Here is a 14,626-nt window from a genome sequence, read left to right as displayed (position 1 = left end):
CTATGTTTAGAACTTTCCCCTTCTGGCTCAAAGTTGGATGATGTTCTAAATTAAAATTAATCAATATCATATACCTGTCTAATATGCATTAGAATTTAAAATTAAAACATTAGCATACTCTCTTCTTTACACCACATCCTTCATAAATAGCATTTGTTTAAAGAAAATCCACTTTATGACTTCTAACTGGTTATCATCAGTTCCTTGTCCACTACAAGTAATTGAGAATGTGTTGTAAACACCACGAAAATGATCAACAAGGTTCTTCCACATCTTTTTACATTCATCCTCTTAATGAGTTTAGTAAGTTGAATATTGTAATAAACAAATATCTAAAACTGATAAATACTCACTGTATAAATTCAAAGCCTGTGAAACTTCTAACCACATCATATCTTTAGTATCCCGATTCCGATATTCCTCGGATCGGCGATCCCATATGGCTTTTCTAACTTCAATTAGTTGAATTAGTTTTTCTTTTAGGTCATTTTCAGTCTTCTAGGTGCAGCGCCTAATCAGATGTTCTCTGAATGCATCTCCATGCCTGTTACTAAACACGGTGCATGGGGTATACAAATTAGGCCACGTCATATGCGAAGCCCCCACTTTATCTTTCAGAATCGACTCCCCTCTGCGTATGATTACCTTCACGACCGTAGACCAGGGATCACATGTAAATTGGCTCAATTAGCGATTGGATCGCCAACTTAGAGAATTATTATCAAATAAACCTTCAAGAAAGCTCTGCTCTGATTGGTTTGTCTATTCGATATCCCGTTGAGACTTGAGAATCTTCATATATCTCAATGAATATTCTATCGCTTAAGCCAAGGTGATTGTTTCTGATTAGTTTATACTTCATCAGTACATTATGGAAATATTCATGAGAATATTACTAAATTGAAGAATTTCTTTATAAAACCAAGAACGAATTCAGGATACCTTCAAGAACGTGGAATGGTAAGATGATGGATGGTGCCGTGAAGTCATACTTCTTTCGAAAACCGTTACCGCCTTCGTTCTAGGTAAAGCCTTAAAATCCGCTTTTAGCGGCATCGGTGGGTTATAAACCAATTAAAGTGCCTATTATCATATTCAACTTCTCGGGCCTTAAGTCTTGGCATTACTCGCCAAAGTTTGAGAAATCCGTTGTACTGACTTTGCCTCTGGTAGAAAGTGGTTGCTTAGCAACTAACGACTCGAGTTCCCACAAAGGTCGACACGTCATCGATCCCGAAAAAAGATTTCCTCTCAAGGAAGGTAGGACCATTATCTTTGCTCTGATTCCTTCGCTACTTTGAAAAACTTTATAACTTTATTGATTTTAACGGGTTTCAATATTCACTCATGCCACAAATTACAAGTAACATACGAAAACGAAACCCCGAAAAACAAGTTCAAACACGCAAAGGGTTTTCTCAGGATTTCCTTCAATTTATTCTAGTGACTGCTCGCTTTGCGCAAGGCGGGATCCCCAAAAGCTAAATTCTACACGCATTAAGAATACTGCGAAGTGGCTCTGTCGGAGAACGGGGCTACTTGAGAAGAGACCAAAATACATTCTAAAATATTTCATTCTTTCGCAATTGGTTCTCCTTCGAGACTGATTAAAAACTGATAATAATGCACGTCGAAACAGCAAAATACTACAAAGCAACCTTCATGGCAGTAAGTTTAAAGCATTTCATGATTTACTACTGTTCAAAGATAATGTTACTAGTGCAATGGCAAGGATTTCCTTGAACTACGAAAATTCACTAGATTATGTTCGCCCGTTGTCTTTCATACACTTCAGCTGAGCACGTTATTTTTTTACCAGTTATCGCCATTTGTTTATTTGAATGAACAAGGAGAGAAAACGGGCTACATGATTAAATTCTTGCATGTTCTACAAACACTCGACAATATCAAGTAATTTGCGTAGAGTTAGTGGTGCTTTTATGGTACTCATAATAACCAGAATCATGGAAATGTTTTTCAGCGTTACTCTTATCCCGAATGTAGACAAGTTTTGGGGAGCGAAAGTTAATAATTCGTGGAATGGAATGCTAGGAATGATCGAAAGAAATGTACAATTAAAAATATATTCTGAACCAAGAATTCATTCTCGATACTAAGAATATGTTAGGCTTTAGCTTCCTAGAAATGAAATTTCATGGTTTTGTTGTATTTGTCATTTTAAGGTTTAATTTTCATGGAAATAATTAGGGCCTACTTGATTCTTACAGCAATACGAGTTAGTTCTTGGTCAACTTCTTTCATTAATAATGGAGTTAACGTTTCCAATACACAGGAGGCAGATTTCGCAATAACTCCTGTGTTCGAAACAAGTGATCGTTTCAATTCCTTTCCATCTTCGCACCCATTTTGGACTTCGAGAATCAAAATATTATTCGGAACAAACCAATCAAATGAAAACGACATTTTCTCCGTGTTCGACATATGGGTAACTTGTCATTCCTAATTTTCATATAAAATTGTTATCAGTAAACCGGATCTAGCTTTCTATTGTAGATTAAACTCTCTCTAAAAATATGTTTCGCTTGATTTATAACTTTATCCATGTTGAAACAGTGGACTAAAGTTTTTGATATTTAATATATCTAGATAATTGTGTGGTCCGTTGGTGTCGTTCTGCTGATTTACATGACGGGCAAACTAAACTCTAAATACGGCAAAGTCAAATCGGAACTGCCCTTCATGTTTTTGTTGCAATGCTTTCTGGGAACGAGTAAGAACTTTTAGAGAAGCGATATGCTCATTTCATAATTGAATTCAATTTCAATCTCAGGTCCCCAAAGTTTGAATTGTAGCGGAGTCTCTCGTTTCCTTTCGGTCTTTTGGAGTTTGGCGTCTTTCGTTCTATTGGTTTTTGTATCTTCGGAAATGACGTCACAGTATTCGAGCCAATCGGAAGCACTTCCCTTCGACACCATCGACGATGTATTTCACTTTCCCAATGCTAAACCTTTACTGATGAAAAACACGGCACAATTCAATTTCATTCAGGTTAATATAAGAGTTACGAGTTACTTTCTCATTCGGTTAATATACGTCCTTCATTGTTTTCATCTTAGGTGTTTTTCATTTTTATTTCTTTATTTTCGATTTAGCAAAATGCATTGATTAAAACGGCATATGCGGAAGTACTAAAGCGAGCAGATGCGAACCCGAATTCGTGTTACCAGACATACGGCACTTTAACGGAAAACGATGACATTCATTCGGGAATTGAATATCGACAAAGTTTTCTTTTTGCAGCGGAAATGCTACACTGGAATATAATCAAGGCCCGGCACACAAAGACTGGAAGCTGTAAATTGAAAGTAAGCCAGCAGCCTTTAACAATAAGCTACGCGGTGTTGTATTTCAAGAAAAACACTTCGCAAACGCTAATCAAGACCGTCAACAGAAGGTTAGTGTCTCCTTCGAAGTTGTATGTTTATGGTGGAAATAATTTAATCATATTTGTCAGGCTGCGCAAATTGACCGAGGGCGATTGCTTGATGGATCTGAACCCGTCTTTGAAGAACGAAATGCATCCATGTCAGAAAATTGAAACCCCGGACTCGTTCGTCGTCATCAACGTCTCCGCTTTCATGGTCATTTTCCGCGTCTGTCTCTACGGATTCTCCGCGTCTCTCGTCACCCTCGTTCTCGAAATATACGTTGACATGTTGCAAGTTAACATGGTAGCGCCTTAGCTTATCGGTGTCATATCTTTAGACCGACATCACTCCTTCAAAAGAAAGTATACCAAAAAGAACAGTGTCTGCAAAACCATATCCATCACTTACAGAATCGCTTTCAAACCATTACCGAATATTTTCAACTACTGCAAGAAATGTAATTTGGCCCTACATGGTCCCCCACAGAAGTACAACGAAAAGAAATTTAATTTTAGTTGACCAAAGCATCAACAACAATCGCGTTCGCAACAAAAGAAAACCGTTTTTATTTTTGCGCCCATCGCTAGATGGCGTAAAAATATTGGGGAGCATAACAATAGAGTTTAACTCCTCCTTCGTTTCGTCTTCGTCACACCGCTTATTGGACGGCGTCGAAAACCCCACCTTAATTTTCACCCTCAGCTATCAGTCAACTCTAGCTTTAGAATATGTATACAGCACGCAAACAGAACGGAAATCACAGAGCTAGTCGTAGCCCAGTGGTAAATCGCTCGACAATATTTTCCTCGTGGATTGTTTTAAAACCGAGGCTCGCGCGTTCGAGCCTACCTTGAAATTTTGGTTAAAAATTTATATTTATTTTAAGCTATTTAATTCATTTACAAAATATTATTTTAAATTATATAAATTATTTATTTTAAATAATATGAAAAAATAATATTTTAAATAGTAATTTGAAATATAACTTTAAGGTTTAGATTTCGCTAAAATATACGAGATGTGGCGCAAAAATAGTAATGGTCCTCTTGGGAGCTTTGTTCATTCTCCGCGTCTTTTATCACTCTCGTTCTTGAAATATGCGTTCAAATGTTGAAAAGTAACACGGTAGCACCTTAGCTTACAGAAAATATTTTAAACCACAAGATGTAATTCGACAGCTTCATGGTCCACCACAGAAAATCATACGAGAAAAAGAATTTCATTGAAGGTCCTTCAACTCAATTGATAAGAAGTTCAGAGAGTGACAAAAGGGGAAAGAAACAAGAAGGGATCTAAGCATAACACTTCAGTCAAACTAGGGTGTACTGGCGTATCTAGTCTTTCCGGTGTATTGTATTGGACTATTTGTATCACTAAAAGTAATTTGAATAAAGAATTATTTCGTAAATATTAAGCGATTTTATTATCACAAACTATGATGATACTTTTATGCCTAGCTTTTCAAAAGGATACCGCTTGTTATTGTAACGCACTGGGGACTTCTAGCTGACACGAGATGACCAATTCAAAGAAATCGATAAGATATGTCGCTACTTTATCATCGACAACCCGAGAAAAGAAAAGCCATTATTTATGCTCTGTTTCCTTCAGAACTGAAGAAAACAATATTTTTCACTCATGCCTCAAATTAAAACTAAAACTTGTAGGCTGGGAAAATTAAGGCCCGTTCAGATTACCCAATTTTAGTCAGCTGACAAACCATAGACCAAGGTCAATAATATCAGAAGTAATATAAGAAACTTCCCTACATATTACCTCTTATATTCATTGAGGAACAACCATCAAAACTTAATAATCAACTCGTGTTAAAAATGGCCAAGGCCCGAAATCGTTTTTCAGGTTTTCGGCGACAAATAAATAACGGCTGGTACTCTCTCTCGAGCTTGAAGTAAAAACGACACGTGTCTCATGACGTAATAGTTTCGCCTATTGTGATTGGTTTGCTCCCTCTCTGACCTTATTCGGCCCGATTCAATTCGCCTATCTACCCGATTAAAATCAGAGCTTCGACCTGACAATAGTACGGTTGGGTGAGACGTTCATATTACCTGACAATAGTACGTTTGGGTGAGACGTTCATATTACCTGACAATCTAACCTGACTGGTCAGTTCGGCTTTGTCAGATGGCTAAAGTTGGTTAATCTGAACGGGCCTTAAGGTGAAACACGCGAAGAGTTTCCCAAGACTTGCCCTTATTAAATGTTTGCCTGGGTGCACGCGCGGTTTTTGAGTATCGATCCACGCAATTTAATTTAAACTCACAATCAAATTGGTACTGCAGTTAAACATCTACTAGAGAACGCGAACTTGAGAACGGAAAGAAATAACTTAGTTTATGATAAAATGCTTAATACGTTTGCAATTTCGGAATTCTTCCTTTCATAACTGCACCAAGTACAATGAAAAACTGAGAACTCATTTACGAATAGTATCGAGTTCAAAACCAACCATTCGGCCCCTTTAAATGAAGTAAGTCTTAAACATTTAATTGTGAAGCACTGTGTTAGAAGCTCAAAAACTAGCGACACCATAAACTGGTTGCTTAGCAACTAACGAGTCGAGTTCCCACAAAAGTCGACACGTCATCGATCCCGAAATAAGATTTCCATATAAAGGAAGATCGGTCCATTATCCTTGCTCTGATTCCTTCGCTTCTTTGGAAAACTTTATTACTTTCTTGGTGTCAATATTCACAAGTATCGTAACAAAGCTCCGAAAAACGATTTCAAACATCGAAAGGGTTTTCTCAGCATTTTCGTTCAAATTGTTTTCGTGCGTGGTCGCTTTGTGCGAATGGCGATTCCCAAAAGCTAAATTCGACACGCATTAAGAATACTACGCGGTTACAATGTCGAAGTACGGCGCAACTTAAGAAGAGACCAAAATACTTCAATACATTCTAAAGCATTCTTTTTTCTTTCGCGATTGGTTCGCCAACAACACTGCGTCGATTACAGTGACAAATTGAAAAGAAATAATGACGCACGACGAAACAGCAAAATACTACAAAGCTCCCTTCATGGCAGTAAGTTTTAAGCATTTCATGATTTGCTACTGTTCAAAGATAATGTTACTAGTCCAATCGCGAGGACTTTGTACACTTCAGCTGAGTACGTTATATTTTTTGCCAGTTACCGCCATTTGTTAGCTTGACTGAAGAAGAAGGAAAAACTGGCTTCATGATTAAATTTCTGCGTGTTTTACAAATATTTGACAATATCAAGTAATTACAAGTTGGGAAACCGAAATAAACCTCTCCGAGTCTAGACGAAGGCTATCTACCCAATTCGTTATTCTTAATTAAATAGATATTATTTTAATTGTCAGTAGTTTATCTTAATTCTAATAGCTATTGTTAATGTTTGACTTTTAGCGTATGCCTCTTTAACAATTTTTGCAAATTTATTGTATAAAAGCCTGCCGATTCCCAATAGTATACGTGTTAAGAAAACCAGAAATTGCGTGAACCTTTGGTGGAAGCCCTGTCATTTTGAGGTTAGACCAGAAGTGGGATGAGACTAGAAGTACTGAGCTAACCAAATTCTTCACTCGGCGAAAATTAATATTCTTGATAAGACACCAACGGTTGGCCCTCTAGTAGCGGTTTCGGGATTTCCCCTCCAAAACGTGGGACGCTCGCGGTGGTAGACGGCTGAACTAGATTCAAGCACCAGCGTCCGTGAAGGGGGTAAGAAATTTTTTTGGAACTCGACCAATTTTTTAAGCTTTTTGCCCATAGCAAAAGCTTCATACGGAGACCCCTGGAAGCAGGCTGGCTGGCTAGCTGGCAGGACGGCTGGCTGTTTCGCGTTCGCGTACATTTTCGTAAATTTAAATTACGCGGCAGAGCTCGCCTGAATTTGATTCTCCACCGCACTAGCGACATCTATACTAAATTCGATCATATTTTCGACGAGAAAATGCTCGGAACACGGGCCACTAAACTAAGTAGTTTAGTGGCCCGTGCTCGGAGGTAGCGGGATTCGAACTGACGTTGGCGGTGTGGGATGCGGATACTTTACGTCTGCGCCACTACGGATTGTTGTTAAACTATCGATATTTTTCCCATACTTTTCCACGCCTTTGCTTATTGGTAGCGGGAATCGTTGACGTTACCGGTGTGAATATCCCTAATTTCGGGTTTTGTTAAAGACAATATCGCACTGCAAAAAGCGTTAATATGCCTTGGGGCATATCTTGTTTCTCTCTAGCGTAGGCGCGATTGAAGCGGCGTAAAATCCTCAAATTTGCTCACTAATGCCAGGATCTATTATCAAAACTAGAGCCCTTCACTCCTAGTCTCATCTCACTTCTGGTTAGACGTTTCTCTTAACCCTAGCCGATCGCCGCGTAGATCTTAACCCTAACGATGATAACGAAGTAGAAGCTAATATTGCTCTCTGCGAAGTGCGAACGCGGTCCGGATATAGCATATACTTTTGCTCCAATTTGCCAACTGCGAGCGCGGTGACAGACACACAGACAGACACCCCGAGATGTTTAATATAATAACTCTTCGTGACGTCATCGTCACTCGGAGGGTATGGTCCCATTTCTCCCAATTCTGTGTTTCCCAAAATACATTTTTATCCCAAACTTTCCGATTCCCAGTTCTCCCAATCTTATATTTCCCAATCGGAATTTTTATCCCAAACTATTCAATTCTCATTTCTCCCAATCGAATGGTTTCGTCTAATATTTTATGCTGCAAAGGGTGGCTTTCAAAACGACTTTGATTATTTTTAAAGCGAATAGGTTAGGTTAGGTTAGGTTAGGTTAGGTTAGGTTCAGGTTAGGTTTGGTTTGGTTAGGTTAGGTTAAATAATTTTCCTACCAATTAATGTGAAGTGTTATTCTAAATGTATTATATTTTTCTGCTAGATCCACGAGAAAGTTCGTGTTTTATAAATCATTTAACTATCGTACGCCTTTTCCAAAATATTAATGTTTAACTTCATTGACTTTTCAAATAATATGCCTTTTCCAAAACATTACTGTTATGTTAGGTAAGGTTTGGGTTGGTTAGGTTAGTGATATTTTATAAATAATTTAACTATGGTACGCCTTTTCCAAAATATTGATGTTAAGCTTCATTGACTTCTCAAATAATATGCCTTTTCAAAACATTACTGTTATGTTATGTTACGTTAGGTTTGGTTAATAATATTTTATAAATCATTTAGCTATGGTACGCCTTTTCTAAAATATTGATGATTAGCTTCATTGGCTTCTCAAATAATATGCCTTTTCCAAAACATTACTGTTATGATAGGTTAGGTTTGATTTGGTTTGGTTAGGAGGACGTCTCTTCCTCTTTGGAGCGGTTATACACTTCAAGTAAGTGTATCCCTTATGAAATGAAAAAATAAATAAATAGAACCATCAAATTCTACTCTATTTGAGTCTTTTTGGGTATGCAATATTGGGTTAATTGGAATAGGAGAACTGGGAATTGGGTTGAATGATGTTTGGGTAAATGGGAAATGAGTGTTTTAAATTGGGTGAAATGGGGGGTAACCTGTTCGACCACCAAACAGAAAATACAAGATTCAGGAGGAAAGAATAAAACAACTAAAAGGGGAACTGGATGGCGGGGAGAAAAACTCCATTTGAATATCTAGAAATCATAAAATGAAAATTCAAACTATACTGAATATGTAAAACATATCATTGTTAATAAAACAAAAAAATTCTCTTTGAATTTATTAACATATGTTTTATGCTGAATTGGGAGAATAGAAATTGGGGGAAAAGACATAGTGTTGGGTCAAATGGGATTGGAAGATATGAGGATTGGGAGAAACGGTTTGGGTTAAATGGGAGTAAATCACTCGGAGAGGTAAAAAGTAAAATTAGTGGTCCGTTTTCATGGTGAGAATGTTTTTCAGCGTTACTCTTATCCCGAATGCTGATAAGTTTTGGGGAGCGAAAGTTAATAATACGTGGAATGGTCTTCTAGGAATGCTCGAGAGAAATGTACAATTAAAAATATTTTTTGAACCATGAATTCATTCTCGATACTAAGAATATGTTAGCATCGCTTTATCTTCTTCTACAACCCACGCGTAACGAAATTTCATGGTTTGGCTGATATATGATAATAGCACGTTTTATCAGAAGCCGATTAGGCTTTACACATGAAGTACGTAACAGGTGCCTTGAGGAGCTACACGATATTCTCTAAGGTCCTAGGAAAGAACCTCCCCTTACCCTGAGGAACAAAATTCGGTAACGCCGCTCTTTCGGATCCTTGCAATCCTTCCCCCTTAAGAACCAATTTACGTACCAATAGTACGTAAATTATGGAACTACTATAAAGACTGAGTAGGGTGTCTAAAATATTTTTAGATAGAACTATTCACAATACCAAAGATTAAGGAACAAAGATCTTATCAATCTGGGTAGCTTTTGTTTGGACTATTTAAGACGCCGTGTATCTGTTTTTTTACGAGGAATGTTTTCTGTACTATTATTCGCAGAGCTATTTTTCTGTTGAAATTAAAAAAAATCTTATAATATTTAGTTGAAGACTTATTAAATGACTCGATAATTTTCGAAACTTGAGCTTTAAAACGATGAATATAACATAACGACTAACGAACAATTACGGTATTTTGCCTTCCGAGCTTTCCGGTTATGTCGACGGCGACGTCGAGTCGAGGTCCCATGCAAGAAAATAGTAATAGCCGTGGTTAAATTTTTTTTCTCGTCTGCTTAGTTTTTACTTCGGGAATGTCATGAAATCCATGGCCAAAGCTATGGAAAAGTGGGACTTACGTACTTTATGTGTGAAGCATAATCCGCTTTTGGTTTTATCATTTCAATGCTAAATTTACGTGTAAAAATAATTAGGGCATAGTGGACTCAAAACATAGTTGCATTGAGTCTTATATGGAGATTAACTGTTACCAAAAGTAATATAAAAGAAACCTCCTTTAATATAAGAAACCTCCCTACGGGAGGGAAGTATACAAGACGCCATAGGCATAACGTTAAAACACGCGAGACATCCTCGAACCGCCAAATACCATATTCAGACACTATTGCTTATGGACAAGGTACGGTAGATCCTAGTCCTTTGATATGGTCGTTGGAAAGGGAAAGAGGAAAAAGCGCTTCAAACTAGTGTAGTCTGCTTAGCCGTCTGTCGTAATGAAATAGAAGATTCCTCATTTTGCTAATAAATATTCACATACGGTTATTTCGAAACGAAAATCTAGTTTGTTGTGAAGCCAAGAAGATGAAAATTATGAATACAAGAACAAAATTTCGAGATAGATAATATCACCATTTTAAAATCTATCTATGTATAGTGTTAGTCATAGATTAGTTCAGAATCCGAGTCTTACCATATTCTTACAGTAATACGAGTTAGTTCTTGGTCAACTTCTTTCAACAATAATTGAGTTAACGTTTCGAACACACAGGAGGGAGATTTTGCAATATCTCCATTGTTATTACTCACTGAGCGCTTCAATTCCTTTCCATCTTCGCATCCTTTTTTGACTTCGAGAACCCAAATATTATTCGGAACAAAGCAATCAAATGAAAACGATATTTTCTCGGTTGTCAATAAATGGGTAACTTGTTTTTCCTAATTTCCATCTAAAATTGTTATCAAAGGCGTCAAGTTTCACTTTCCCAAAGTTTATCAGTCTTTATATCTACAGGTTGAAGCTTTCTATTGCAGATTAAACTGAATATTCCCAGCAATAATATATTTATTTTAGCTTTCTCATTCGTATCCATCATCAATGTTCATTCTGAAAGTGTTGATACGAATTGTATCTAGATAATTGCGGGGTCCGTTGGTGTCATTCTGCTGATTTACATGACGGGGAAACTAAACTCTAAATATGGCAAAGTCAAATCGGAACTTCCCTTCATGTTTTTGTTGCAATGTCTTCTGGGAACGAGTAAGAAGTAATAAAGTAACGCTATGCTCATATCATAACTGAATTCAATTTCATTCCAAGTTCCACAAAGTTTCAATTGCAACGGAGTGTCTCGTTTTCTTTCGGTCTTGTGGAGTTTGGAGTCTTTCGTTCTATTGCTTTTCGTATCCTCGGAAATGACGTCGCAGTTTGCCAGCAAAAAGGAAGCGCTACCCTTCGACACCATCGACAATGTATTTCACTTTCCCAATGCGAAGCCTGTGTTAACCAAAAACGATGCAATTTTAAATTTTATTCAGGTCAGGTTACGCGTTACTTTCTCATTCGTTAAATAGAAGTTCTTTGAGGTTTTCTTTTAATTTCGATTTAGAAAAATGCATTGATCAACATGGCGTATGCGGAAGTAATAAAGCGAGCAGATGTGAACCCAGATTCGTGTTACCCGACATATGACACTTTAGAGGAAAACGACGATATTAATTCAGGAATTGCAAATCGAGAAAGATTTATAATTTCTGGGGATATAATTCTCTGGAATGTAATAAAGAGAGGATACGCCGAGACGGGAAGTTGCAAGTTGAAACTAAGTCAACCTTTAATGATAACCCACTCAGTGTTGTATTTCAAGAAAAACATTTCGCAAACGCTCATCAAGACCATCAACAAAAGGTTAGTGTCCCCTTCGAAGTTTTACGTTTATGGTTGAGTTTATTTCCCCGTATTTGTCAGACTGCGCCAGTTGACCGAGGGCGATTGCTTGAAGGATCTGAACCCATCTTTGAAGAATGAATTGCATCCCTGTCAGAGAACGGATACCCCGGACTCGTTCGTCGTCATCAACGTCTCCGCTTTCATGGTCATTTTCCGCGTCTGTCTCTTTGGTTTCTCCGCGTCCCTCGTCACCCTCGTTCTCGAAATATACGTTGACATGTTGAAAAGTAATACGGTAGCGCTTTAACTTATCGGTCATTACTAATACAAAAAGGATAGTGTCTACAAAAGCATATCATTCCATCACCCACAAAATCTCTTTTTGACCATTTTCGCGTCTACTGAATAATTTAAATTACTGCAATAGTTAATAGATATAATTAGGCCTCTACGTGGTCTCCCACTGAAATGTAGGTATAAGACGTCTTTGTATTAAACTTGATATCACTCTATTAAACCTTCGTCGCCAACATATCAAAGTAAAACTGCCACTTGTAAAAAATATTTCGCTTTGAACTTTTGCGAAATGAATCGCGAACAATTGAGAATAACGATAAATGTATCGACAAAATCTCAAGACCTCTCAAAAATAGCACGATGTTACATTTGTAAATATTAGCGTTTGGATACAATGACGAGAGCTACGCTCAGGTCCATTTACTGTACTTGAGGTTAACTTGTATATTTCTCGTACTGATGACGCAAGCGATAACATAGTTCGCTGAATGGTAGAACGAAAAATTGTCTAATAATCAAGATGTTTTAAATCTGATATTAATCACGGCTTTTCATTATTTTTTTCACTTGCTTATTATTTTAAATAAAAGTTACGTTGAGTTTCCTTCGCATTAGAATCAGGAATCTCTGCAAAAGACATTAAATTCCCAAATAACGTTTTCGACGTAAAAACATAATAATCACTCTTTCAAACCGATGAAATGAACAAGAACACAACGGCAAGAAGGTAACAATACCAAGAACGGATTCAAGAGACCAAAATTTAAAAGATCATCTTTAATCAAAAATAAAGAAGCCCATATAAGCTTCAGTTTCGGGTTCCTGTTATGGCCATTCTTTCGAACACGCAATACAGTTAAAACTTGAACAAATAGCCATTCGTTTAAGAATACCAGACTCGGCTAGTGGCCTTCCACATAACGTACGGGCTAACCTCGACCTTGGTCTTTTTGAAACACGTGTAATTGAGGAAGTTTAATCAGAATGTATTCTTTAATTATTTACTTTACTCCTCCTGTGTCAGATAATGATAATGAACTTCCTTGTTATTCGATTTTCATATGCTCGATTAAACATAATAAGAGAAGGCACGCTACAATCTCGCGTATCGTACATTGGTCATTCAACCGAAGTCCTGTCGGAATTAAGTTCTCGAAATGATGAGGGAGTTCTCGATGGTTCTCTTCCTGTCTACATTCACGGTAAATATACCAATTTCATCTTTGAAACTTCGTACTAGAACCTCGCGTAGAAGACAGCGAACTGAACACTAACTTGTAAGTGACGTAGTAATTTGAAGTCATCGTTCTACAAATGATTATCCTCACCGGATAGCAAACTAGTCATGTTTAACATAACCCACGTAACAGCCAGATTTTCATCACGACATTTAAATTATCGCCAAAGGGCAAAGGTCAATATACCTATATATTGTTCAATATATAGCTCTCTGAAATCCAAAAAATTTAACAATTGACAAGAAAATCCAGATGAGTCATATTTTTTAGCTAGCTAGCTAGCTAATTGGGCCAAGTCATCTTGCGACTTATTGCCACTTATCTAACGCCTTTACAATATCAGGGTTTAGACAAAATATTTATATTGAAAATCGCTGACATTTCCATCTTATCCCTGACCAAGATTAGCCAATGTCCCTGACCATTTTAAGTACGTGTTTACCAGAGCCCATCTCATAATTACACCTACAGCACATATTTAGCATTTCTCGAAGCAATCGTGGTTTGATATATCAAACGAAATCCCTGACGTTTCAGCAAGAAACTTTAAATCCCTAACTAATTTCCCCATTTTCCAAATCCCTGACTTCCGTACGAACCCTGTATGTACACAATCGGGCCAAAGAAGCGCACTAGCAACTTGTTAAACACCAGCTGCAATGTGGTAATGAAAGCTGACTCTTTCAGGTTTTATTCGTAGATGGCGTTGAATTGAATTACGACGTCATGGCGGCGATTGAAGAGGGCAGCAAAGAAAAGTTACTGGCAACCAAAAACAAAGGCTATGAAAATTGCTTGTATCCCGTGTATCAAACCCCACTTTATTTTGCCATTAAAAGGAAACAAGAAAGGTTAGCCCTGTTTCTCATAGAGAGAGGAGCCGATCCGGATGAAGCTTGCAAAGATGTTGAACCTCCCAGATATTTTGAATATCCAATTCAAGCATCTCCCCTAACAGCGGCGACGATTGCCGGGTCCAAGCCGCTGGTTGAAGCTCTTCTGGCAAAAGGAGCTCGCATCGGTCAACGCCTTGCGCTATAATCGAACCGAGATTGCCGAATTACTTTTTGAAAATGGCTTCAATCCCAACGAAACATTAGGTTTTCGTGGGAAAACTTTCTTCACTGGAGCGGC

General features: G+C 37.6%; 1 protein-coding gene across 1 annotated transcript; it reads left to right on the top strand.

Moving 5' to 3' along the window:
- The first annotated feature begins 1,481 nt into the window (after positions 1-1,481).
- Positions 1,482-3,704, top strand: LOC149665093 (uncharacterized). Its single transcript, XM_089842070.1, has 7 exons — positions 1,482-1,668; positions 1,982-2,069; positions 2,294-2,446; positions 2,608-2,731; positions 2,792-3,009; positions 3,114-3,415; positions 3,476-3,704. Exons 2-7 carry the CDS (start codon positions 2,046-2,048, stop codon positions 3,702-3,704), a joined length of 1,050 nt encoding a protein of 349 aa, XP_089698196.1. The 5' UTR covers positions 1,482-1,668; positions 1,982-2,045.
- The last annotated feature ends 10,922 nt before the right edge of the window (positions 3,705-14,626 follow it).

This window comes from Phalangium opilio, unplaced genomic scaffold, assembly GCF_054372755.1.
Source record: "Phalangium opilio isolate 3A_F unplaced genomic scaffold, DU_Popi_V2 ptg000061l_1, whole genome shotgun sequence".
In the NCBI taxonomy this organism is placed as follows: Eukaryota; Metazoa; Arthropoda; class Arachnida; order Opiliones; family Phalangiidae; genus Phalangium; species Phalangium opilio.
Note: the sequence above shows the minus strand (reverse complement) of the source record. Positions and strands in the feature narration are given on the sequence as shown.

Bases quoted from the DNA above. Each gene is read 5' to 3' on its own strand.
- LOC149665093 (XM_089842070.1), top strand. From the start codon at position 2,046: ATGCTAGGAATGATCGAAAGAAAT. The intron at 2,447-2,607 runs GTAACTTGTCAT...TAATATATCTAG, and splicing joins TCTCCGTGTTCGACATATGG to ATAATTGTGTGGTCCGTTGG. The intron at 3,010-3,113 runs GTTAATATAAGA...TTTTCGATTTAG, and splicing joins CACAATTCAATTTCATTCAG to CAAAATGCATTGATTAAAAC.